This window comes from Alligator sinensis, unplaced genomic scaffold, assembly GCF_000455745.1.
Source record: "Alligator sinensis unplaced genomic scaffold, ASM45574v1 scaffold237_1, whole genome shotgun sequence".
Classification (NCBI taxonomy): Eukaryota; Metazoa; Chordata; order Crocodylia; family Alligatoridae; genus Alligator; species Alligator sinensis.
In genome coordinates, this window is record NW_005841849.1 from 903,382 (window position 1) to 930,997 (window position 27,616).

General features: G+C 44.5%; 1 protein-coding gene across 1 annotated transcript in view; it reads left to right on the top strand.

Moving 5' to 3' along the window:
* The window catches only part of GIGYF2 (GRB10 interacting GYF protein 2), a 123,814-nt gene that overhangs the window by 8,828 nt on the left and 87,370 nt on the right, over positions 1–27,616 (top strand). The window contains 2 exon segments of the mRNA XM_006015982.3: positions 21,491–21,578; positions 24,033–24,162. Of these exon segments, the coding sequence (XP_006016044.1) occupies positions 21,538–21,578; positions 24,033–24,162 (171 nt within the window). The 5' untranslated portion in view covers positions 21,491–21,537.

A 27,616-nucleotide genomic window follows, 5' to 3' on the forward strand; every position in this document is an offset into this window, starting at 1 on the left:
CCTGCAGGAGAATTAGGTCTTCCTTTTCTATCACTGTTCATTTTTTTAGATTCTGTTATAAACTTTGGGTTTGGGTAGTTGATAGGTTTCATTGTTCTATTTCTTTCTTCATTCCTCCCAGTGGTTTGAAGGGGTACATTCTTTAAACTGTCTTGTCATTCCTCTCCAAATTAGCTCCAGTGTCAGCCTCTTAATGCTCTTTGTGTAGTTCTCTGTATAATACCAAGGTGCATGTCTAATGCTGTTCACTGAATCGTTCTAAAGAGCAGCTGTGAAAGTATGCTCAGACTGGCCATTTTTTCACTCTGTTGCTTGAGAATACTGCTGATATGGCACTGAAGCTGTCAAAAGACTCAATCTTGCAGTGTTTTGAAACTGGAGATTTATGTCCATTTTTGAGAGTTAGAAATACAGTTAAAATACAGAGGCTTCAGTTCTGCAGAAATAGCTTGCAAGTACTTCAGTCTGATTGTTCTGCGTAGCCTAGTGCATTTTTCAAGCCCTGCTTTGTTGGACCAAAAAGCATGAATAAATTATGAATCAAGACCTCCCGAAATCAGGGCAAAAGTTCACTGTCCAGTGGCATCTTTAAAATCACTCTTTTTGCTGAACCCCCCCCCCCCCCTTTTTTTTTTTTTTGCCTGCAATTAATGCCAAGAGGCAATTAATGCCATGGTTTTTGCCTCTTGCCCACTCAGTGGCAGGGGGATGTGCAACAAAAGAGAGAGATTAAAGGCATCACTGCACCACATACTTCCACTGCAATTTAGGTAGGTCGCTAATTATGAAGCCAGAAGGAACCATTATGATCATCTAGTCAGACATTCTTTATAAATGAAGCCATAGAATTTTCCTGAGTTACTTCTGGGGGGAGGGAATTCAATCTTGATTTTAAAATTTCCAATAATGGAGAATTCACAACAACTCTGTTGTTCCACTAGTTAATTACCCTCATTGTGAGGAAAAAAAGAAGAAAAGTGAGCTTATTTTTAGTCTGTCTAGGTTGAATGTTCAGCCATTGTTTTTTATTATCTGCTTTATCTGACAAGTTACAGAGCCCACTTTTATATGGGCTCATCGGATCACTCCTTAAAAGTTTATCTGAGCTAAATAGATTCAGTGCTTTGAATCTGCTGTAGATCATGTTTCTGCATCATTTAATCACTCTCATGACTTTTCTCTGAAAACTCGTTGCTAGACATTCATTTTGAATTGTGGGCATTGGAACCTGGACCTGGATAGATATTCCAGTAAAGGTCAAACTAGTAGCAAGTGCAGAGATAATAGATGATTTTTGCTAAAGGTGCACCGATATGTTGGTCCATATCGTATTGGCACCGGTAAAAGGAAAATTGACATTATTGCCAATTGGCTTTTTTTTGAGTGATGTGGCTGATACTGTCACCAATAAATTGTCTCTGTCTCTCTCTCTCTTCCCTCCTGCTGCGGGCTCCCTGTGGCTCCTGTCATCTTTGAAAGGCAGCCAGAAGGAAATAGATATTAATTTTCTAAAATTTTTAGGGGCCCTGTGGGCCAGATAGAATGGTCTGGCAAGCCAGATGTGGCCTGCCGGCCATATTTTGCCCGCCCTTGCAATTATCTGTAAGGTCCCTTCCAGTCCTTAACAACTATGAAACTATGACCCCACAGCTTGGCACTCTTCACTAAGGGTTTATAGTCTAGATTATCAACCCTTCCCCCCCCCCCCCAAAAAAAAAAAAAAAAAAAAAGAGGTGTGCACTAATTAGTCCCTGCTCGTGACTGGAACCAGGTGTTCTTGTCATGAGTCCTTGGTTGCTCCAAAAATGTATATGCAGAAGAGGTGCCAGGGCAGCCTGGTCCAGCTTCACCTCATGGAGGGTGGGGCCACACTAATTGTATGCGTTGCACTGAGAGAAGGGCCAACAAAGGGATTTTGAGTGAACTGTATGCAAACTTGTGGCTCACCATGACTGATAAAAGAGTTGGTGGTGAGGGGGGCTGTGCTTATTTGGCACGTGTGTGTGTGTGTGTGTATATATATATATATATATTTTATTCAGATGGGTTACGCTAACCTATTCTTGTGGTAGGTTCCCATCAGCATGTTTGCCTGATGTGAGCTATGTGTTTTATAGTTGTGCTCAGTGTTGGCTGCATTTAATCAGCTTCATAGTAGGTTTCCATTGCTAAGCACATGATACTTTTGGCAGCAGTTTAATGATAGTGTATTTAGTGAGATTTTGTTGTATGTGACTATAGGATGAGGGGGCTTTTTTCTCCATGCCAGCTGGGGCAAAAAACCTTGTCTTGTATTCAAGTGAATATGGTATTGTTTTTCCCTTTCTCTTATAGAGGTGCACTGATATATCAGTCCGTATCATATGAACACCAGTAAAAGGAAAGTTGACATTATTGGCATTGGCTTTTTTTGGCTGATATGGCTGATAATGTTGCTGATAAATGTTGTGTGCATAGCTGCAGCATGCATACAGCCAGCTCAGCAGCTTGGAGAGCAGCATCCAGCTGGTAAGTCTGTTGAGCCAGGGAAGGGGAGGGGTGGGGAGATTTGTGGTCCCCATGGTGTTGGAAAGATTGGGGCAGGGGCATGTGCTGCCCTGCTGGGGGGCACAGAGGGGTGGGGGTGACTTATGTTGCTGCACGCACCCCCTGGAGAAACATGGGAGGCATGTGCCCCCTGAACCTGTGGATGGGCTGGGATGTGGTGCTGGCCTCTTCCTGGTGGGGCTGTGCTCAGGGTGGGCAGTGACGCTGGGAGGGCAGGCTATGGGGTAGATTATAGCCACCCCAAAATTTGCTGTAGTCCCCCTTCCCAGTGCTGCTACCACCCACCTCAAGCACAGCCCCAGCTCAGTCCCCTTGCCAGGAAGAGTCCAGTGCTGCCCCAGGCTGCAGCATCAGCTCGCCCTCATCCCACGCATGGGTCTAGGGGGCATGTGCCCCCCATGCCTCTCCCAGGGGTGTGTGCAGTGGCGGGAGCCACACCCTCCCCTTCCCCATCCCCTCTGGATAAGCCACTCGCGGCTCCCTCCCAGGCCCTGCCCTACCCTGGCTGGGCAGCACCTGCCCCAGCCCCACTCCTTACCTTACTGTGGAGGTCTTGATCTGCCTCCCCCACCCCTTACCACCGATAGACTTACCAGCTGGATACTGTTCTCCAAGATGCTGAGCTTGCATGTCGGCAGTCAGATCGGTATTGACTGATATGGCTCATTAATAATCAGCCATTGGTATTGGCCCAAAAAATCTTTATCGGTGCACCCCTATTCTTATTACGTACCACTTCAATATCGGTCATCTAAAAATAATTGGTGATCGTTATTTTCTTTTGGGCCACTGGTAAAAATATTAGAATACAGGACCAAGAACTGATCCCTGTGGAATCCTCTAAAAACACAGCTGCTCAGTGGTGTGTTTCCTTGTTTATAGTTGCATCTTGAGAGTTCTGAAACCATGTAATATTGCCATGGTTTTATGCCATATTACTTTAATAAACATTTTTCAGTACCAAGTCATATGCCTTGAACAAATCTTGGGTTTATTACATCAGCACTACTACCTTTTTCAACCAAACTTATAACTTAATCCAAAAAATGAATATTACAAAATCTATTTTACATTTATCCCTGGTGACTGATATTAATTAATCAAGCCTTAAATGTGGGTTTTAGAGTCCAGTATTAGCTGTTACCTTATTCTGCCTGGGATTGATGTTAGGCTGACAAAGTTTACAGCTGTGAGTTATCTGATTTACCCCTTTTTTTAAATATTAGCATAGCATAGCACAGGATTTTTCAGTTCTTGAACACTTCCATAATGTTCCAAGGCCTATTCACACTTAACATTAGTGGTCCAGAGAACTTCTCAGACATCCTGCACCCAAAAACTTTGAACTGACTGGTCAAAATGTTTAACTCTCTGGACCACTTCGACTAGCTTTAGGTGCTGCTGTTGAAATAGAAAGTTTTTTATCAGCATGATTATATATAATCTAGTGGCTCTTAGCCTTTTTAGACTCGAGTTGCAACTTGCTAGACTCAAAGCACTCCTCAAAATATGCTAGCACTTAGCTTGTGCTTATTTCTTGACTATGGCAATACTTTTGTTGCAAAGAATTTAGAAAGACCCCAGTGTGTCAGAATGTATTTGACACTATGGATTCCTATTTGAAATCTCATGGTTTATCTTGTGTAGGTATTTGCACACCTGATAGTGTATAGCATCCTACAGAACCCTTAAAATGATTTTGTGGCACCCTGGTTGTGAATCACTGAAATAATCATCATTGTTCTTTCTGTCTAGTAGTAAAGCATTATTGTTATAATTCTTTTTGTCCCAAATATACATAAATCTTGTTATTCTTAAGTTTGTCAGTCCTAGCTTTCTTTGTCTTTCTGCTTCTCATCAATTTTCAATCAGTTTCTAGATTGAAATGGCCATGCAGAGACATGCATGTTTCAGATCTCCTAGGTTACACTGAATTACTGGGAATAGAAGACAATAATGTAATTCTCCAGATATGCTATGTACATGTTGACATTTTAGCAATATGTTGATAAAGGACAGAGTGCATGAAAGAGCAGTGCGTCTAGTTCTTTTCCTGAGTTCACCTTTGGGAGAGGTGAAACAGGCAGTGACCCATAATGCATAAATTACTATCAGAGCAGCTAACTAATGCTTAAAAATCTCTTACAGTTAATAAAGGCCAGGTGCATAGACTTGTATTTTCTGTTGCTAGAATGAGGACTGGGATCTAGGAGTCAGTTTATATATCCTCTTAATCTCTCCAAAACACTTAACAAAAGACCCACCATGCATTGGGGCAGGTTATCAGATGATATAAAGTACCAGCATTTGCTAAGAATCTTCTTACTCTTATCCTATTATTGTATATACAGTGACCCTTTTAAGGGATTAATTGCTTAATTTAAATCCCCAAATTGTGTAAATCTGAAAAATTAGGAGCACAACATTTTCAGAGATTCATGAACAAAGAACAGTATTTTCCTGTATTCATTTTAGTAGCTTGTATATTTTTGTTATTTTTAAATGACTCTTGATTATCAAATGCTGCTGCTGCTGCTGCTTCAGTGGTTCACCCTAAGAACATCTTACATTTTTCTCTACTCATCCATTTTACATCTTAAGAAATTTTTAACTTAAGGCTAATAAATAGGATCCCAGTAGTGATCCCATTAGGATCACATAAAAGGAATAGAAAGTCCTAGGTAACAAAATAAAAAACAAACAAAAAAAACATGTTAAACCCCTAAGTTGTGAACTGGTTAAAGTAAACATTTGTAGTTAAACTTACTGCAAATTTCAACAATAAACTATCTCTAGTTTTTTGGCTGGTAACACAGAAACAAAAGTCATTTAAAGGCATACTGTTAATGGATTGTATTTTGACATATAAAAGACAAAGCTGCCAGAAAATAAATCCCATATCAGCCTACCAGTCTTCTCTCTGGTGGTAAATTGATGAGATTTCTTCTCTTTACTATGGACAAAAACAGATAGTTGGTCTATAAGTTTCAGTGCCAGCCTGGGAAGTGAATTCTCTGCCATTTGACTGGTCATAGATAGGGCCAGCCTATATATAAATTCTAGCTAGTTAGGTTCTCCAGCTCATTAATGTTTGGCCGCATATTTTTTATTATAAGAGCTTAGTGGTTTATGGAGAAGCCTTTCTTCCCTGGAGTTGAGTGCTTTTCTTTGAACCTTAAAAAATGTTTGTCTCTAAGCTTAGACAACATTAATTATGGAGATAGGTTTTGTTCTTTTTTTTTTTTTTAGTCTGAGATCTGGAATTCAGGACCTTCAAATACATGCTGAAGGTCCTGTATTCAGAGTAGTTTGGCCAAACAGAATTGCACAAAAATTCATGAGTTATCAGACAATAAATTGTGGACATTTTCACGCCCTCCCTTACTCGTATCTAGAGGTGCACCAATACATGGTTCCCATATCAGATTGGCACCGATATGAAGAAAATTGAGAGTATTGGCAATCAGCTTTTTTTTTGGTCTGATTGGCCAATAAATACCAAGTGCACATGTGCAGCTGGCCAGGAGCACAGCCCGGCAGTGAGGAGTGCAGCTGGGTCCAGCTGGTAAGTCTGTTTTGGGGGAAGAGGTGTGGGGGGACAGATTGAGGCCTCACAGGGAGGGAGGGAATGGGGCTAGGGTGGGGCAGGTGTTGTCCTGCAGGGGCAGAGTATGGGATGGAGCTGTGGCTCATTGGGAGGGGGCGACAGGATGCTCCTGCTGCTACGCGCACCCTGAGAGGCCATGGGGGCAGCATGTGCCCTCCTGATTTGTGCATGGGGCAGGGTGGGCTACCGCTGGGGCCAGGGCGGCACTGGCTCTTCCCACCAGGGGGGCTGGGGTGGGCAGTTGCATGCTGCTGGGGTGGGGGCGGGGGCTGCAGTCTCCCCAGAATTTGCCATATCACCTGCTCCCAGCATTGCCTGTGTGTGCCCTTAGTGCAGCCCAGCCCAGGCCCCTGGCAGAAAGAGCCCGGCACAACCCCTGGCCCCAGCCTGCAGCAGCAGCCTGCCCTCCCCTGCACGCAGATCTGGGGGGCACATGCCCCCATGCCCTCCCAGGGTGCATGTAGCAGTGGGAGCCCCCCCCCCCCAACATCCCCTGGAGGAGCTGTGGCTCTGTTTCATGCCCTGGCCTGCCCTGGCTGGGCAGCATCTGCCCCAACACCAGCCCTACTCCCTCCCTCACTGCAGGGGCCTCAGTCTGTCCCCACCATGCCCCTTCCCTCCTCCTACCCCTTCCCCACAGCAGATTTACCAGCCAGATGCCAGTCTCCATGCTGCAGGGCTGCATATTAGAATTAAATCAGTATCAGCCAATATGGCATCAGTATTGGCTCAACAAATCTCTATCAGTGCACCCCTACTTGCATCCGTTACCTCTAACTGCCATTTGGCTCTACCCTCATCATGGAGGCATAATTTCTCATGTTGTTTTTTAAACTGTACCATTCTTGATCTTACTTTGATTTTTTTTCCAGCTAACACACTTCCTACTCTTCATCTCTAGGTTAACTGAATATTCTCTGTACAGTCACTTTGTGGTGGTTCTCTCCGAATCTGTCCTAGAACCACTTGAATTTTAGTTCCTTTCCATAGATGGCACTGAAACAGCTCTCACCAAAGTCTCTGACCTTTTTGTAGCCACAGACCACGACTAAAATTTGATCTTCATCTTGACCTGCCAGCCATCTTGACACAATCAGCTGTGCATTTTTGAAACCTTGTCATAATTTCATAATTGATAGGGTTGGAAGGGACCTGAGCAGTTCATCAAGTCCGACCCCCTGCCGTGGGCAGGAAAGAATGCTGGTGTCAGACAACCCTGGCAAGTTGATTATCTAGCTTCCTTTTGAAGACCCCCAGGGTAGGAGCGTGCACCACTTTCCTTGGAAGTTGGTTCCAAATCCTAGCCGCCCTGACTCTGAAATAGTACTTCCTGATGTCCAGCCTGAACCTACTCTCAGTCAACTTATGGCCGTTATTCCTAGTTACTCCTGGTAGCACTCAAGGAAACAGAGTCTCTCCCATTTCCCCGCTGGTCCCCCTTGGTAAGTTTATAGACGGCCACCAGATCCCCTCTCAGCCTTCTCTTGTGGAGGCTGAACAGGTTCAGGTCCCATCGCCTCCCCTCATAGGGGGGCCCTGTTGCTTCCTGATCATGCGAGTGGCCCTCCTTTGGACCCTCTCAATGCTATCCGCATCCCTTCTGAAATGCGGTGCCCAGAGCTGGACACAGGAACTGTGGCCTGACAAATGTCGCATAGAGTGGGGGGATCACCTCCTCGGACCTGCTCGTGATGCATCTGTGGATGCGTGACAAGGTGCGTTTGGCGTTACTGACCGCGTCCTCACATTGGCGGACCATGTTCATCTTGGAATCAGTAATGATTCTCTCGGCCAGCCAGAGCCGACTCGAGGTGATTAAGAAATTGCTCGTTCGTTTGGGCAGGCTGGTGAATGGAGAGGCAGACAAGGTTTAATGGTTGCAAAAACGTTTACTTACGCCGCCTGTAGTTGCGACGCAGATGGTCCGGTCGTCTGAACAACTGTGTGAGTTGTTCCAGCTGGCGAGGCCCAAGTCAGTTAATCCGTCCGCAAATCAAGCCGGCGGGAAAAGGGTACGTCTGGGATTGCGCTCGGCGACAGGAAGAAGGATCGATAGGTGATCAGTCTATCAATCAGCTAGCCGCAAGTCAGATCTCTTTAGAGGCACTCTGCAGCGTGCTCAAAGTTCTTCGACTTGGGCGGAAGTCGCCTCTTGCACCGAGGTTCTTCTGCTGCAACAGAAACCCTCGCTGTGCAAGAGGCTCTCATGTGGCAAGAAAATTCCATCGTGCCGAGGCACCAAAATCACTGGGTTGTGACAGACTCCAAGATCCTTTTCTGCCTCTGCGCTGACGAGAAGGGAGTTCCCCAGCCTGTAGGTATGCTGCTGGTTCTTCCTCCCCAGGTGCAGTACCTTGCACTTGTCAGTATTGAAACCCATCCTATTCTCATCTGCCCACCTCTAACCTGTCCAGATCTAGTTGTAGCCTGTCCCTCCCTTCTAACGTGCCCACTTCTCCCCACATCTTGATGTCATCTGCAAACTTGAACAAGGTGCTTTTCACCCCCTCGTCCAAGTCACTGATGAAGATGTTGAACAGTGCGGGCCCGAGGACCAAGCCCTGTGGAACCCCACTGCCCACATCCCTCCAGGTTGAAAAAGACCCATCCACCACCACTCTCTGGGTGCGGCCCCCCCTGCCAGTTTGCCACCCATCTGACTGTAGGCATCAATGCCACAGTCACCTAATTTTTTGATGAGAATGGGGTGAGAGACCGTGTCGAAGGTCTTCCTAAAGTCCAGAAAGACTACGTCCACCGCGACACCCATGTCCAAGGATTTTGTGACCTGGGCATAGAAGGCAACCAGGTTGCTCTGACAGGACCTGCCTCTAATGAAGCCATGTTGGTTGCCCCTAAGCATAATCTCCCCTGCTGGCCCCTCACAGATGTGTTTTTGGATAATTTTCTCAAAGAGCTTCCCCAAGACTAACGGGCCTATAGTTTCCTGAGTCTTCCTTCCTCCCTTTTTTTGAGGAGGACCCAGGAAACTATAGGCCTGTTAGTCTTACCTCTTGGCTTCTATAACTCTACCCTCTCTTGAATCTCCTCTTAATTCATTGACCATGCAGTGCATTCTTTGGAGGATTCTTCTTATTCCTCTTCCAGGTTTTATGTGGAATCCCAAAGGAATCTGGTCTTGGCCTCATTTCATTGTCCCTCAGTCCTTTCCCTGGATCCCTGAGTCTATTAAAAATAAAAAAATGTAAGTACCATTTCTATATAGGCAACTCTCAAATCAGCATCTTTATTGTAGGCATGCCTATTTTAGTCCAGACTAAAATTGTAGCCTGCCTCTGACGCATCATCTTTGTCTAACCAGTAGTTTTTAATAGGTGCGTACCAATAAAGATTTTCTTGGCCAATACTGATATTTGCCGATGCTGGTCTGATAATCGATTATTTAGTAATAGTGTAAGGCATTTTAAACTACTGACATAAACCTACTCGCAGCCCTGCTCCCTGCGCAGCCTGTGCTGCTGTCCCAGGTGGGCAGGGCAGACCCTTGCACAGACAGCAGAGCCAGGCATATTTGGAGCCCCAGAGCAGGCTGCTGCCTCGGTGCCTGTGGGCCCTGCTCAGCTAAGCTCCTGTGGCTGCTGGGGAGAAGCTGCTTTCACAAAGATGCCTAGTGCAACGGAGTATGCACCTTACCCAACCTGCGTGCAGCCCAATGTCTCCACAGCAGCACCAGCGCTCAGACCTCTGCTGCATGTGTGGTGTTGCCATGGCGGCAGCAGCAGCAGGAGCCAGTAATGGTCCTTTTGTTGCTGAGCATGGTTCCCTGTGATCACTCTCTGGGGCCTCCTCCCACTGCTCGCTGGGACTTGTAGTCTGCTGCTGGCTCGGGCTGGTGGTGGGGCATGGGGAACAGACTGCTCTTGTCGGGCTGCTCTGGGCATGCAGCCGTAATTATCAGCTACAACGACCGGAAAAAGCCAAAAGCCAATAATGTAATTTCTCTTTTTATTGGTGCTGATCTGATAGCCAGCCCATATATTGCTGTACCCCTAGTTTTTAAACCAACTTCTGTTTTCTTAGTCCCCAAGGTAAGACTATCTTCATGCTTTCATATAGCGTTATGAATCACTTGATATGGAGCCATTCAATGACCAACTTACCACAGACCTGACCCATACACACACAAGAGGAAAGATACCTCCTGGACCGCATCCAAGGGCTGCTGTCTCACTGTGGACCTATACATAAACTGTTCCACATCCCTCTACCCTGACATTGCCAGCCTCCCTCCCCCATCCCCCCCCCAAAAATCCCAAACAAAAAACAAACCAACCAACCCCAAAAAAACAAAAAACAGTGCTTGCATTACAACCTAAGTCCTGTGTATAACAGAGTTGAAAGACAATTATCATACAACAGTCTTGTCATGGACAAAATAGCATATATACAGGAAGCAGAAAGACAAATCTCCAACACAGTTTTACAAACTCCTGACCCAAGGCCCCATGGAACAATACCAGGGGAAACTATGCAACATCTTGAAGATGCTCCCTTTGGACATTCAAGAGAGGATTGATGTATCCATGCCCCAGGAACACAGGACACATCACTGTCTGTAGCATTAGTACCATTGCAGAGGGAATTTTTGGCTATGTGACTCTGTCATGTTCCTGAGCTGCCAGCCATTTGAAGGTCACCACAGGTTTCTTTAAGAAACTAGGCTCCTTTGACAAGCTTCTAGCAGACACGATGTTAGCTACCATGTATGACACGTCTTTGTATGCCAGCATCCCCTGTAAAGGTGGATTACAAGCCATAGGTATCCACATCCCTGATGATGGTACTGCTGCTGTTTTCATCAGTCTCCCACTTTGTCCTCCCACGCAACCATTTCTGATTTGGATACTCACTACACCTACAAATGAATAGCGCTGCTATGGGCACATGCATGGCCCCCCCAATATACTAATATAATTTGACAGATCTTCAAGTTTGCTTCCTCAGTAGCTGCCCTCTCATCCCCTTGGTAGTCTTGAGGTACATCGATGACATCATCGTGTGGACATATGGGAAGGAATCTCTAGGCAAATTCTACCAGTACTGTAACAGTTTCCGCCCCACCATCAGACTGACTCTTGAATACTCCATACAGCAAATTCACATCTTAACAGCACTGTGGAGTTTTATAATGACCACTTGACACTACATTGTGTTGGAAGCCAACTGACCGATGCAGCTACCTCCACACCACCAGCCTTCATGCTAAATATCACTGGATCCATCTCCTACAGCCAAGCTCTGTTACAATTGTATCTGCTCTGGTCCCACTGACCAGAATACACACCTTGGGGATCTGGAACAGGGCTTCCTATATTTACAGTGCACTCCCAAAGCTAGCCACTCAACACAGCCAGATTCTGACCTTTTTCTCGGACCTGCTGCAGTACCAACCCTGTGCAAGGACAACAGAATCCCTCTGATCATCATCTACATCTGCCAGCTTGAGCCCCTTGGACACATCATTAATGACCCCCAAGCCCCTCCTGGAATTTTACAACTATCTCAAGGTAGCCATGGGGAACAAACCTGTCCTGGCTTATAGGCAGCCCCCCAACCTCATACAGTGTCTTTCCAGCAACAGACAGCTTAACTTGAATTCTCATCAAGACATAGGCCTTGCTACAGACCCACATGCTAGATGTGCCTCCTCATCAATGCTGACCATATAATCACTGGACCAAACCACACAAAATAAAATGCCCAGCGTTCTTTTATCTCTTCCTTTATTAATGTCATATATGTTACCAGCTGCTTACAGTGCCCCTCTGCTGTCTACACTGGTCAGATGGGAAAAACCCTGTGTAAAAGAACTGGCACTGATTTGACAAAATTCCAGAAATGTACAAAAGCTCATGGCAGAACACTAACCTCCCTAAACATTTCATTGTTGACCTCAAAATAGCTGTCCTTCAAAAAATATAAAAACAACCACCTTAAAAAGCCAACTTGACCATGAACTTGTAGAACAAGAAATCATAGATTGGATTTTGTTAAACATGGGTTTTTATACACCATTACCTAAACTAGCTTTTAGCTGTTTGTCTTTGTCCCTCAGTGTGTTAACTGTCTCGTATTGAGCTTTCCAGCCCACCTTTTGCATCTCTCAGTGGTTCCCACTCTCCCTTTGTTCTTTTCCTTTGCATCTACATGCCTCTTTATTTTTAAACCCTTTCATTCTGCAAGTCCGTTCATATCATCTGAAGCAGTAGGCTTTTGTTTATGAAAGGTCATGCCTCTGAACCAATTTACTGTCTAAAGTGTTATCCCTACTGTGTTTTCTGCATGACTTCAGATTGACACAGCTAACCATCTCTCTAGACCATTAGTCACTAACCAGTGGATCTCGATCCACTGGTAGATCTTGGAGCCTTTTGCAGGAGATCTTGGAGCCTCTTGGAGTCAATCCAAGGCTGGGGTGGGGGGCTGAGTGCCTGCATGCGCCCCAGCCCAGTGGGTCAGTCCATAGGGGAGGGAAGGGGCAGGGGCTAGATCGAGGCCCCCACGGTGAGGGATAGCGCCACAGAAGCAGGAGCAGGGATAAGTTGAGTGGGGCCCGGGCCAGGTGGGACTTACCTGCTGGGAAGGTGCGCCCCCAAATTATTTTTTCTCCCTCTGCCTCCCTCCCCTTCCCTCCCCACAGACTTACCTGCTGCGGGGGGGTTGACGGTGGTGCACGGTAGACCTTGCATTGCTTTTAAATGCCAATGGTGATCTGCTTAAAAAGGTTGGAGACCACTAGTCTAGGCTTAAAGGTGAATACTTTGTACCAGGGGAGCTCAGCATTCGGCCTGCAAATCAAATCTGCCCTGTGGAACCATGACACCCAAACCACAAGGCTCCCTGTGGGTTGGAAAATTTGGGGGTGGGGGAGCAGTGGCAATGAATACTGCCACCCCTTTCCCCACTGCTAAATTCTGAAGCCTTGTGTTCGGTTTGGAGCCAGGCCATGCCCCAGGCCGTGCCCCATTCCCTCTGCGGGGCCAGCTTGGGGCTGGGCCACATTCTTCTGCCCTCCCCCTGCCTCCCGTGGCAGGATCAGGGCTGGGTCATACCCCTTCCCCCTCCCCCTGCTGCACCAGGCTGCAGCTGGGCCAAATTCTCTTCCCTCCCAAATGGATGGATTGGGGCTGGGCTGCCCCAATTGCCCTCTGTATGGCCAGATAGAGCCCCACTGCACCCCTTCTGGGTATTGGATCATGACCACTGGACAGATCTGGCCCGTGGATGGACTGGGCACCAGCCAGCCAGCCCACCAGGTTAAAATGTTGAACACCACTGCTTTATGCCATTTGAAACTAGAATTTTGTGGTTTCTGACGTTACAGGGCATATCAAACACAATCTCTGCTTCTGAGCAGAAGCACAGATGTAACAAATGGGCATTTCAGTAGTTGTAGCTGTGGACTGTTCTTCGTGAGTGTTGCTTGCGCTCTGGGACCTGAACAGGACAGATGAGATGGGTCTGTGTCTTGGTGAGGTCTGTGTTATTGCAACCCTTTGTTCTGGTTGGCCTCTGTGTTTGTATTCTGCATGGTTAATCCTTCACTATTAGTAAGGGGATGGAGTTCAACTGCCTGCTTGTTTATATGCCACGCAGATGATCAAGGCAAACAAACATACAGGAGTTTCAGTTTGGAGTGGGAACATGCGTTCATCTTTATAGGAATATAATTGCATCAGGTAGCAATTTTGAAGGACAAGAGAACAACTGCTGTTCCTAGTGTATGTTATGTAGAGGAGCAGAGTAAGATCATCTCTGTTACGTTTCCTGTGGAAGATGGGACAGTTTTTGTTCATGAAATGCACAGTGGTGGCCAAACTAGAGGGCAAGGTAGGTGGTTTGGATGTGCAAGTTTCAGGATTTTAGTGGCTGGGAAGGGAGATGTCTAGGAAACTGAAATCTGTAAATTATTGTTGCAGAAGGTAGAAGTATCTGTGATAAGGGAACCAGAGGGAATAGGCAGAAAAGTTGTGATGGGGGTGTTGAACTGGGACTCTTGTAGCCTGATCTCTGAAGTATAAAGTCACTATCATACTTGGTGAACTAAATACGAATCTATATTTGGAAAAATGGAACAATGTTAAAGGGAACATACCTGAGAGAAGACCTTGCAGTATAAACAGACAAATACCAAATGGCCCTTCAGCAATCTTAAGAAGTCAGGTAGGCATCAGTGATTCCATAGTCAGAACAGGAGACAGAGTTTGTCAAGGAACTCAGTCAACATACTGATGAGTAGTCTTTGTAGAATGGAAATGCACGATGTAATTGCAAGATTGGATAGAGTTATGAAGTTGTGTTGCAAGTCTCCATTGGTGGTCTTAAAGGTTTGGAAACGAGGCAGTATCACATGGAACTGTACAGTGCTATACAGTCTAGAAAGGTATGAAAGGGCTTATTTCCATCAGGGGTCATCAACCTTTAGGAGTGGTGGGCTGAAATAATGCCCCTTGCTCCATGGTAGGCTAGTGGTTCTTACTTCGCTGCTTCAGCTAATGAAAATTCCCCATCCCCACTACCAGTGGTGTGACCTATGAAACCTGGATAGAATTGCTTCCTGCTCTGTAGGTTTTCAGCCCCTGTTGTGCATTATAAGTTTTCTGCTGATTTTGCTAGCAAAGGTTTGCTGCCACATAGATATCATCAAACCATCCCTACCCACGTGGCTGTTTATAGCTCTGTACAGCCCCACTGCAGCAACTGTGCTGGCAGGAGCCATGACTGCCAGTAGAAAGTAGGGACATGTCAACATGTACTTTCTGGTAGCTTCTCTGTAGTGGCAGAAGTCTTCTGTCACTTGCAGAGTAGGTGCTGCTCTGCTGGCAGAAAAAAAGGTGCTGTTACCATGTGAGACCCCTGAGTATGTGCGTGTGCTCCCACGGTTGCCAGCAGAATCCGAGCTCTGTGTGCTAAACTGGATCGTAGACTCGGCCGAACGACACTGCAAGGCAGGGCTGCTAAGGAGACAAACGTTGCACAACTTCAAGCTCAGTGTTTTGTGAATAGATTACATCAGTGTGACACAGAATGGGATGAGAGTTTTTGTGTTTGCTGTTTTTTTTCTTACTTGTATACTAATGCTAGGCTTTGACATAATAATTGAGAGGAAATGGAAGCTCTCCTTGAGAAGAAATCTGAAATAGCTGGCATTGCTGAAATCTGATGGGATGACATACGCGATTGAAATATTTAGTGGGCTCTAACCTGCTGTTACTTTACAGTGGTGTGGGTGATAGTTTGGGTTATTACTCTTCTAGACAGTTACCGGTTTCAGAATGATCGGTAATTTAAAACCAGAATTCTGAATGCCTGTGGACCCATGTGCTAACTGAATCCAGTGAGAATACATTGAGCATCTGTCTGTAATGTATGGGAATAGTTGGGAATTTTTGTAGATTTTGGGCAGGCAGGTTCTTGAGGAGACAGGTTGTATGGGAGTAGGTAGAAAGGCGTGTAAGCGTGGAGGAATGCAATACAGCATGCGCACTTAGGAAATTTTGTCAAAGGACTGGGATTAGAGTGACTGGGCCTTGATGGCTTGGGGGATGCTAAAAAGGTTTTTACGGTCTTGAGGGAGAGGGAGAGAGTGACAGATGTGGGGGAGCTAGAAAGGGAACTGGTTAGCAGAGTATGGAAAGGGGTGGTAGGGAGGGAGTGGAGGGAGGAACTTGAGTTAATATGGGAGGTGGTAAGGAAAATTTTGCCAGTGAGAGAGGTACAGCATCGATACGGTTTGGTAAGGTCTCCTAAGTGTCCATGGGAGCTCTGCAGCCAAGATAAATCGGTCTTCCATGTTTTATGGGAGTGCTTTTGCGCCCAAAGGGCATGGGGGAAACTGGAATTGGTTGTGAAAAGGACAGGAGGGGTACAGGGGTGTCCTTTGAGACCCGTGTTGTGTGGTTTAACTGAGGGTACTGATGGGACATGGGAAGTCAGGGCTTTGATAGCGTGTATTAAAATAGTGCTATGAAAAGTCCATTGCCTGTTAGTCAGCAAGGAGCTCTGCTTTTCACCAACAGAGTGCTTACAATTGGGGTTACATGAATTAAAATAATATAGGGAGAAAAAGGGGAAGGGATAAGGGGAAAGGAATGGATTGAAGACATTTGTTTCAACCTAGAGTGGGTATAAAATAACTGGGGGCAAAGTACAAGCAAGTGAAAAGACAGTGTATGTGCTATCCCTTTATGGCTTGCGAAGAAGACTGTGGTTTTTATTGCTACTTATATGTTTAAGGAACATCCTTTTGCTGATATAAAACTGTTAAAGTGACAGTTGTTATGTTCAGTTAGTGGACATGTGTATTATAATGTTATGCTAGAGTGATTACGTTGTAATTTCAAGTCCTTGTTTATGTGTATATATGTTTCCCTGTCAGTGAGATAAGTTTTGCTAATGTTTTAAGTGTTAAATTTATGAAGTTTATTTGTAAATTTTTGGTACTTTGATTTAAAAAAAAAATCTGTCTGTAATGTATAGAAAGAAAAATTGTGTTATGAAGGACTTCAGCTTGAGAGAGATGGTGAGAGGTCTTAAGCATTAGTTGTGTCTTAATGTATGATATAGTAGGACAGCCAGCATGAGTGAGAGAGCTCATTTCGGACTTCATTACAAGTGAGAAGATAACTTAATTATTTACACACAAATGGTCATGACAGTTACATTTTGAGATGGACAAAGAGAAAACTGTTTCAACAAGTAATACATAAATCAGATTAATTGATTTTCCAAAAAAAGCAAAAAAGCCTGCATGAAATGAAACTAATTGGAAAAAAATATGAATTCAGATTGGAAGTTCAAGTGCGTGTTAATCTGAAATCTACAAATCCCCCCCTCCCCCCCATTCAGGGATAAAAGATACTTTTTAGCAAAAATTATCTTCAATGATGAATGCAAGGCAGCAATTCTCTCACTGAATCATGTACCAGTTGTTCCCCACCAACTTCCAGTCCTCTTCCCCCCCCCCCCCCCCCAAAAAAAAATAAAAAAACTAAAAATAAGACAACCTTTGGTTTGGGAAGACAGAAAAAAGAAAAAATAATCTTTTAACCAAGCCAGTTGCAATGAGGGTTTTTTTTTCATTGAAGACATGCATCCCAGTTGTCAGTTGCTAACTTTGAGGGAAGTGCATCTGGTATATGAATAAATATGGTAGATCTTTTTTTTTTTAAAAAAGGCAATATATAACAAGCAGAAAAAGGGGAGATTACAGCATTTCAAAAATTTGAATTTAGTTTACTAAGAAGAAAGCTAAGAGCATCAGGGAGAAATCCATGACGGTGTTTTGTGAAAAGTGAGGAGTCCTAGGATATTGGGAACAAAAGTGATTCTAGCAATGGGTATAGGTCAAGGGTGGGCAATTAATACGTACTCAGCTGGCAGGCCACTTATTGAGTTTTAGTGAGCTGTTGAGGGCCATGTACACACACAACCTTTCAGAAGATATAATTTTAACAAATTATAGATTAAAAAAAATCGTATACTAAAAATCAAACATCTCCTGTAACATATTTTAATTTTAGTTCTAAAAAATGCTTTTTTGGGTAATGTATATAGAGTTGGTGGTCTTGTGGGCCACGGCATCCAGCATGTGTTCCAGGGCTTGCACTGCACGCGGTGACTAGGGTTAGTGCAGAGTGAGGGCTGCATGTGGCACCCTGTTGGACTAGCTCAGCTTGCTGGCACCAGCATGACCCAATCCAGCCCAGCCCTGGAGGCAGCGCACAAGGCTGGTCTGGTGGGGTGCTGCATGCAGTCTGCTGCCTGTGCTGGGGGCAGCACCCACAGTGCTAGGTCCAGTCTTCAGTCTGCTTGCAGCAAAAGCCCTAGAGTAGAGCTGGCATGCATTGCCACCAGCATAGGGGATTGGCACTAGGAGAGTGCTGCATGTGGCATTGCGCTGTCTCTGGCATGGTCCATTATCATCTTCATGGCCAGATGAGTTTGACATCTCTGGTCTACTGTAATGATTCTCAGCCAGGGTGCCATGGTACCTAGTGGTAACCCTGTTGTGGTTTTTGAGTTCTCTGCAACAGAAAAACTGTATCTGTAGTCAAAATGTGAATGAAAATAGAGCTGGTATTTTGCAAGGCATACCTTGAGTCTTGAGTAACAAGGTTGAAAACCACTGGTCCCAGATCCTTCTACCCCTGTTCGCATTCAGCCTTTTCCCTGCTCCTTTTGCCCTCCTTGTTTCCCCAGCTCCCACTTGTTACTCCTCTGACACCCAGGTTACCCATCAAATTGGTGACATTTGTCACGACCCAGTGATTTTGGTGCCTCGGCACTTTGGAATTTCCTGGCCACATGAGAGCTCCTTTGCACGGCAGAGTGTTCTGTTGCAATTGAGAACCCGCGTGTAGGAGAGAGTTCCCGCCAATTTGCAGTTTCCTTTGCAGGATGCTTTTCTTCTTTGCAGCACAGAAATGCACGGTGCAAAGAGTTCCCGCTATTCGAATGTAATTTTGTGCCCCGCTATTGGCCAGTGCTAAATTATTCACACGTGGCGGCTAGTAATTGGCTCGCTAGCCGTTTAAAATTCCGCGCGACTTCCGCCGAAGTCGAAGAGCTTTGAGCACGCTGCAGAGTGCCTCTGAAGTTATCTGACTTGCGGCTGCCGATCGATAGACTGATCACCTATCGATCTTTCTTCCCGTCACCAAGCGCAACCCCAGACGTACCCCTTTCCCTGCTGGCTTCGAATTGCAGACGGATTAACTGGCTTGGGCCCCGCCAGCTGGAACAACTCGTGTGGTTGTTCAGACGACCGGACCACCTGCGTCGTGATTGCAAGTGGCGTGAGTAAAGTTTTTTGCAACCAATAAGTTGTGTCTGGCTCTCCATTCACCAGCCCGCCCTAACGTATGACCAATTTCTAACGCAACTCGAGTCGGCTCTGGCCGTCCGAGACAACACTCAGAAGACAGGAAAAAACACATCCTAGATGCTAGTGCAACCACCATGCCAAATTTTATACTTGTTCCATAAGATGGAGACTGAAACTAATTCTCACTTGAGTTTTGAATTCATCTGGTTTCAGCTTCTAGGCTTTGGTTCAAGTTATACCTTGCCTTGCTAAATTATTTTTTAGTACTCGGTGCTTTTTCTTTGTGAATGTTCTCGCACGTTAATGAAGTTCACTCCAGTCTTTTTGATCAGCTAATTCAGAGGTAAGTCAGATAAGTGGCTTGGGGCTATCCAGCACATGAGGCATCTGCCTGGGTCACTGCGGAACTCCAGCCCAAGCAAGTGTCACATACAGCTCAGCTCATGATTGGCTCAAGTGACTGGCATGTGTGTTTTTTCATTCATTGCTTCTTAATCCCAGGTTGGTTTTGATTCCCTTGGGCACCTAGCTCCCCACAAGCTGCTGGAACAGCGATTCCCAACCTTTTTTGCCCTATGGCACACTTACCTAAATAAAAAAACTCTGTGGCACACTGGATGGGGGGTAAGGGGGTGGCACACAGCCAGCTGTACACTGAAGGGGAGTGGGGGGAGAGTGGTGAGTGGCCAACCAGACGCCAACGGGGAGAGGTGGCACGCGGCTAGCCAGACGGCATTTTGGACTGGAGCCACGCCCCCTGTCTGGCTGGAGCCACACTCCCTGTCATTCTGTGTCCACAGCAGCAGCAGGTGGGGTGCGTGGCTCCAGCCCAAAATGCTGCGGCATACCTGGACATTTGATGCCTTGAGCTAATCAGATTGCGTTTTTAGGCCTCATCTACACTTAGCTGGTTCTTGCAGCGGACAGCAGCTGCCAGGGCCAAATCTCCAGAGTGCATATGCATGTCTTCATCTGCTTCTGGCAGTTTTGCATGCATCCACTGCAGCAGTTGTATTGGTGGAATATGAAACGCATATTAGGAAGGCACAGGCTGTTACAGCTAACTGGAGGTGTGGCAGCTTTTTACACATGCCTTCTACTAGTTGCTAGATAATGGTAGAAGCTTTCGCTTGTTTAGAAGAACTAGAGTGGCTAGCAACAGATGGTGGGTTCTGCTGTTGCAGAAGAGCTTTGGGTGTAAACATACGTAATTTTATTAGCAGAACATTGTGGTGTAGACTAGTTTTTGGTCTCTTGCACACTTTCTCTAGTCCTCAACTGTTTTTGTGCCTCTCCTTCAGAACCCCTTCCATATTTTTCAAAAAGGACACCAGATCTGTATGTAGTATTTCAATATTGATTGCGTTAAATACCATAAAGGAAAAAAGTCACCATTTTATTATTCCAACATTATACCATACTTTCTTGCATATAAGCTGCACCTTTCTACCTCAAAACTATCTGGGGAGAATCGGGGTGCACATTATATGCAAAGAAAAGGGCTTCACAAGGGTCTGGAAATTTGGCACTGGTGGGGCTGGCGGAGCAATGCCATAATTCATCATTGAGGCTCTGGGAGCCACTACTATTCAATGCTGCCTCTGCTTCCCGAGCATGCCAGGACTCCAGAGTCAGTGTGCAGCTCCAGAGCCAATAAGTTTTTATTTAGTGTCTTACTTTAACCAGTAATCCAGATCACCCTGTCTTCATTTACTGCACAAATCTTTATTCATAAACATCAGCAGTGGTTTTTGCCTTTCTTCCAGGTCATTAATGAAAATATTGAATAGCATCATCCTCATACCAATTCTGGTGAATTCCCCTTTAGTTACAGATTCCTTGCTAATGACTGTTCTTGATGAGTTCATTAGTGCCACAGGATTCTGAAGAGCAGCAGTGAAACTGGCTGAAGTTTTAATGCCAGATTGTGCTGTTTAACAGAGCTTAAAAATGCAGCAGTATTTGTGTGGTCTTCTTGCAGACTTAAGAAGGCAGTAAGGAATTTAAATCTCTTAAATAGTTTAGTAGTTGTCTTTAGCAGATGGATTTTAGAGTCTTATATTACAATTTTTAAATTGGAAACCTGAAGTTCTACTAATAAAGCATTATTTTTTCCTGTAGAAGGGTAATAGTGTCTTAAATATTTGCCAGTGTGTTTCATTGTTTTGTATTGCATATTGATCTTGGAAGACAGACTAGACTGTTTGTACAAATTTTCACTATTTTTGTCCATGATTCAGTTAGGGATACAAGAAGACAATGTGGTTGGGACTAAGTATCTTGATGCCTAAAGTAATTGTATCTCAGTAAATTAACTTGTGTTATACAGCTCTAGCAGGTTCAGTAGAAGAACCTACTTAATTATTTGCTCCTTCTTCTGGTTGTACCTGGGAAGTCCTGTTGCAGTTTATCTTTTTCTGTCAGGAAAAATTTCTGAAGAATGGAATTATTTTAATTGTCTTCATAATATTTCTTTTACTTCCTTTCAGGTTAACACTTTAAAAAAAAAAAAAAAAGAGGAATAGAACAGAAAAAAATGGCAGCAGAAACTCAGACACTTAACTTTGGGCCTGAATGGTGAGTCTTTCCTGTTCTGTGGGTGTGTGAAGCTTATTTAAAAAATATTAGGAAGAGTTTATTTATCAACATCTGGGCAAGAAGGGGCATTTTGGATGGATTATAACAGTGCTTTGGATGTAGAACCTGTAGGCCATTACTCGTTCAGTTTTAGCTCTGGTCTGTGATTGAAAGTCAAGTGCTCCATGTGAAGGGAGTTTTAATGTCATCTTAATAAGTAATGTGCTGTCCTAGTAAGCACTGCAATAGTTGATACTCTTGTCAGTAATCTTAGCATCCAGAGATTAAAGGAGTGAGAGAACCTACATTAATCTGTAACTTGTTCTCTACTGGTGAGGCTTATTTGATGAAGAAACTTCTAGTTTAATTTATTTTGACTTACTCTACACATCAAGTCTTCTGTTTCCACCATAGAAAAATAAAAAATAATGCAAAACACATCTGAAAATGGTCTCCCTCCCCACCTTATGTCTTCAGGCTTCATGTTAGCCCTTTTGAAACCACATCCATTGTTTCCTTTTTGATCTCAGAGGTAGTTATTCAAGATCAAGAGGAACAGATAATTAGAGGATGATTTGTGGACTGAAAAGCACTGTGAGATCTCAAATCTATTTAGCTAGACTGAAGAGAAGATTAACTGACTTGACCTCCATATATAAATACAGGGAAGAGGGTATCTGATACTAATGGGCTGTTTAATCTGGCATAATTATAACTATGTTCAGCAAAGGCAAGAAGCCACAATTAGAAAAAGTCAAACTTGAAATATGGCAAAAAAGTGTTAAGTCTAGGGTACTTAGGCATTGAAACATGTGACCAAGGGATACAGCAGATTCTCCACTCCTAAAGTTTTAAATCAAGATTCAGTGTTTTACCAAAGTATGTGTTCTAGTTCAACAAGAATTAATTTACCTCAATGCAGGAATTAGAATTACTTGGAGTTCTGTGTCTGGCATCAGGCATTTCAGATAATGGCCTTAAAGCTTTTTGAATCTCAAGTGACTGCATTATACAACTGTGAACTCATTTTTCAGATGACAAGACTCTTGGTCACATACAAAGCTGATTTATATTTGGTAAGAGAACCTAAATTCAAAGGTTATGCTGAGCTATCCTATCCCTGGAGCATAGCACTTGAGAATAAATTCTGTCTTACTGATTTTGCAAATGGCACTAAAAATAAAGCCATTGGGTGGTGCCAAACCAAAAAAAAATGCTTAGTAAGTGACCTGCATATTGATGTTCTTATAAGATTTCCTTAACTGTAAGAATGTGCAGAATACCTTTGAACCTAATTTTATTTTCTTCTGTGAAGATCTTGCGATAGAATAGTTCTCATTGCTCTCTTTCTGATGTGTGCTGTTTATGCAACTCATAGGACAATAGCTCTGAGATCTGTGAATATGTACACTTTTCTATAATCCAGTTGAAAGTCTGAATATTTGCATAGCTGAAAAAATTGGGCTTTTTACTTAGATTAAAGTCTGTGTTCTCTTTAGTTTATGACCATGAGCATATACATTACTGTTCTCTGTTAGAAACAAGTGCATAATTTCAGCCCACTATTTTAGTAGGATACTGCCCACGGTATATAAAGTAGGAGTGGCCAGCCTGTGGCGTAGGCAGCCTCTGTGTGGCATGTAGCAGATCAGAGAGGGGACAGGCAGCAATAGTGGTAGGTATGCAGGAAGCGGAAAACAAAGCAGAAAATCAGGCAGGGAGTCAAAAGCAGAAAGTAGAGCAGTAGATCAGGCAGGGGAAGGGGATTGGGGTGGGACTTGCTCAGAGTGTGGGTCTAACGTGTGGCATACCTCCAGAACAGTTGATCCCCGTTGATCTGAAACATCAAACCTAGAGTGGGAATTTTGCTTGGGAGTGTTTTTGTCTTTTGTGTTGTTTTTGTTGTTGTTAAAAGAGGTTTAAGAAATGAGCTGGCACTGGCTATATCTCTAAATACAGTTCTCATTTGCAGAAGAGACCCATTTGCAGATGCTAATGGGTGAAAGAATTCAGAAATTACTAAAGATTCATTGAAGCATGAAAATAGTCTGGTAATTGCAGGGGATTTTGTAAAGTGTATAAACTGTTCAGTTAAACTAAAATCTTATCAAAGAAAGTAGAGTTCTAGGAAAGGTAATACACAAGGAGTAGAAAACCAGTTGTGGAATCATGCCATCTCCTAGTACTTGCCGGATGGCTTTGTTTGTAGTGACGCAGCTAAACTTCTTCCTATATTAACAGAGTATTGTTGGTCATGCGGTGCCATAGTGTGGTAAGAAGTTTTTCCTGACAGTTTAATTTTTTAGTTAATCACATCCTTACTGGCATCAGTTTCTAGTTTGGGGATATTGTCATTCATCTGAACTTACCATTTAATGTTTACAGTGATAAGCCAGAACAGATTTAGCCTGAGTCTAGTGTTTTTAATTTTCCCCCTCCTCTGCTTGGTTGTAGGCTGCGAGCTCTGTCTAGTGGCGGAAGTGTAACGTCCCCTCCTCTGTCTCCGGCTTTGCCAAAGTATAAACTTGCAGATTATCGCTATGGAAGAGAAGAAATGTTGGCACTTTTTCTAAAGGATAATAAGGTGAGCAGGGGGGCAAAAGTTTGTCTATACATGCATGAATTTGTCGTTATGGGAAGAGTCTCTGTAGTATATGCACATCCCATTTAGGGATAAGGTGTTGGGGTTTTTTTGGCGAGGGGGAGGGTTGGCCATCATTGTCTGTAGGGGTGATGTTGCATCCAGCAATTCCATTATATGCTCCCCTCAACTTAAACCATAAAGGTCAGAGCAGACCCACCTGTCCTTCAGTTCTTTCTTCTCACCTCTAATGGTGAGACAAAAGTCCATCTGCTATCTTGTAGATCTCCTCTTCTCACAGTTTTAGTTAACCTAGTTTGACTATTTATCTACTCAGGGTTGTTGGTTAGAAATTAAATTGTGCCTGTGTTTACTTGGTTACAAACCATTCTTCAGTGGTACTATGGTGTCTGGTGCTATAGTGTCTGTGTCTTTACAGGCATCTACAGCCTTTATAACTGTTAGGCAAGGGCGTCAAGCTCATTAAACCCTGCTGGCTGGATGAGGGTCGCTAGGCTGGGTCAGGACTGTGCACTGGAGCCAGCTCACAGGGTTTGTCTGGCAAGACACTATGTAGTGTATGCTTAGTGCTGGTCTCATGCCACATGGAGTGCATGAGGCAAGTCTGGTCCCATGTGCTGCCTACAGCATGCGCTGGCGTGGCATGTGGACTGACCCTAGCACTGCCGGTGCTGCATGCAGAGCAGAATCTGTGAGGCACGATCTGTATTCAGCACCTGCAGCAGACTAGCCTTGTGTGCTGGCTCCCAGGCCAGTTTGGATTGGGCCCCAGGCTGTCTATACCAGAGCCAGCATACAGGGCTAGTCTAGTGGAATGCCACATGTAGCAATTACCCTGTGCTGGCCTGCTGCACCATGTGCAGAGTGAGCCCAGAGTAGGGTCGGTGTGTGCTGCGTGCTGCATGCAGGGTCAGTCAGAGACCTGTGGGCTGGATCATAGGGGTCTATAGTCTGGATCTGGCATGTACCCTTGCTATAAGGTGGTATTACATTAGAACCTTTCTTACTCAATCTAGTGCTTTTAGTAATCCCTAACAAGCCTATAATTGGTACCCGAACATTCTAACGATATACTAGAGTCCTGGCCCACAAATGCATGGCAGGATGTACTATTTTGGGATTGGGGATTAGATCCCAATGGCACCTTACTGGCCAGTGCAGGGGGAGCCTGGGCTCATGATCCTGGGCTTCCCCTGCACCAGCAAGTTAAAAGCCAGGTGCCCACAATCAGCGGATTGTCAGCTGGGGCCTTGGACCACACCTAGGTCTGGAACTGGCCTTAGTCTGGTCTCTTGCCCCAGCCAGCAATCAGCTAACTGTCAAAACTCCAGCTGAGGGGCATTCACAGTTTTACAAGTCCCAGCACCCAGAGACCCTGGAATTGGGTTGCAGCAGCCTGATCACATGGACCCTGTGCATCAGGATGAGTACAAACAGAGTGCTGCCCGGCTGGACAGCACACATGGTTTTTACTGGTCTCGGCATACAGGGACCCTAGGATTGAGCTGGACAGCACATGTGATTTAAAAAAAAAAATCCTGGCACATGGGGACCGTGTGGTTTTTAAACGTCTGGGGTATACTGAACCTGAGATCAAAAAGATGCTCCGCAATGTTAAGCTAACCTCCTCCCTGCATCTGCTTCTGGGGATTTGGTGCGGGAAGGGGGACATCTCAGGTCCAGGGACTGATTCTGCCCCTAGCCTAGTTGGGTAGGGGAGAACTGTGTTCCAGACTCTGGGGCTGCCCCATGCTGGATCCTGACACTTAGCTGAGAGTCAGGATCTGTCACGTAAGCAGTCCTAACTGGCTACATGTTCAGTATAAGCCCTGATACAAACAAGCCACAAAGTTCTTGCACATTATATGAAGAATAACTTTGTGGTTTGTTTACTTTATTATCAAGCCTTAAATTGATGTGAACTTGTGGCTGGATTACTATTTAAAGGGCATTTAACTTGTTAACCACACCTTAAATATAATGTATGTCAGGTGCCTTGGAGAGAGAGATCCTCATGTCTTCATATACCAGCATATCCTTGTGGCATGAAAGCTAGATCTTATTGCCTTCAAGCTGCAGACTCTTTCTAGATTTCACTCATCAAAATCTCCTTCTCATATGGGGTGTACTTGAGCATTACAAGCACCTCAGCAGGCTCAGCCTTATACCTTGTAGGATGAAGGTCAGAGTGAGGAGGATCAGGAAGAATATGTAGATCCTACAGTGCTGATACTAATCCAATCATCCTCTCTGAATGAGGCTTTTAACCTTGTAAGGTCTTTCATAGTTTATTAAAGTGCATGACCGATCCAGTGGACATTTCTTTGGAAGTGTCCAAGGGAGGTTGCATGAATTGACACCTTGTGTCTCAGACCAGGTAGGTTTAGCTGTATTAATGAATGAGAAAATTCTAGATACCTCTGTGGCAAGTGCCAGCCTCCATTCTGGTGAATTATGCAAGATATGACCGTCCTTGCCATGTCCATCCTGAAAAGTGCAAATATTTTTACACTTGCAGTTCAGGAGAAGATGGAATAGTCCGTCTCTTTCCTAACAAAAAGGACTTAGAGAGTTTAAAATTTTGAGGAAGTTTAACTCTTGTGCCAGCGTCATGTTTCCATAATAAATTGCTACACTTTTGTAGGGGAAGAAGATTTTTTTTGAGTAGATAAACTGCTTTTGGATGCCAGTAAGAGAATGGACATCAATGTCTCAGAAATTTGTTTGCCAAGCTATTGTTACAGACAGCTTGGAATGCTTCAAATATGGCTTCAAGTGCTATGACTTCTTCTGTCACATGGATATCTTGATAGCTACCATCTTCAGTTACAGTAGAAGTTAATAAGCAAAGGTACGCTGTTTGAAGATCCTTTTGAATTCAAAGGTAAATGAAGTGTTATGGTCTTTGAATTATTCCACAGTGTTTCTTTGGCTGCTGCGCTGTTGCAGTCCAGATCAGAGAAGGCAGGACAGACTTCCAAGCTCATTCAGGCGAAGAATTTCACATTTGATTCAGCAGATTTCTGCTGCTCCCAAAAAGATGCCAACGTTCAGCTCTTTTTGACTGTCATGTGTGGTACCTGGTTCCAAGTGGCAAGTTTGCTCGAACTCTTGAACTGTGCCCTGGCCTCCTTTGGCAAACCTCTGCTTTTTCTTTTTGGGAGGTATGCGCTGGATTTACAGTCTAGTTCTGTCTGCACTCACGTACCACATGCCCCAAAGGGAGATGCACCTTGTTTTGTGAAGGCAGAATGAAGGAAAAAAGACTTTTCCTTTGAACCAAAACAGTTCAGAAGCAATTTCATTAAGACATGCACCTTAATTTTCCATGTGTGTGGGGAGAAGATTCTGGTATGTTAATAAATAAGGTATTTGTGCTTTAGAAGACAAGGTTTAGGTCAGCTTCATAGTCCTCACCGACTCCTGATTCTAAAGC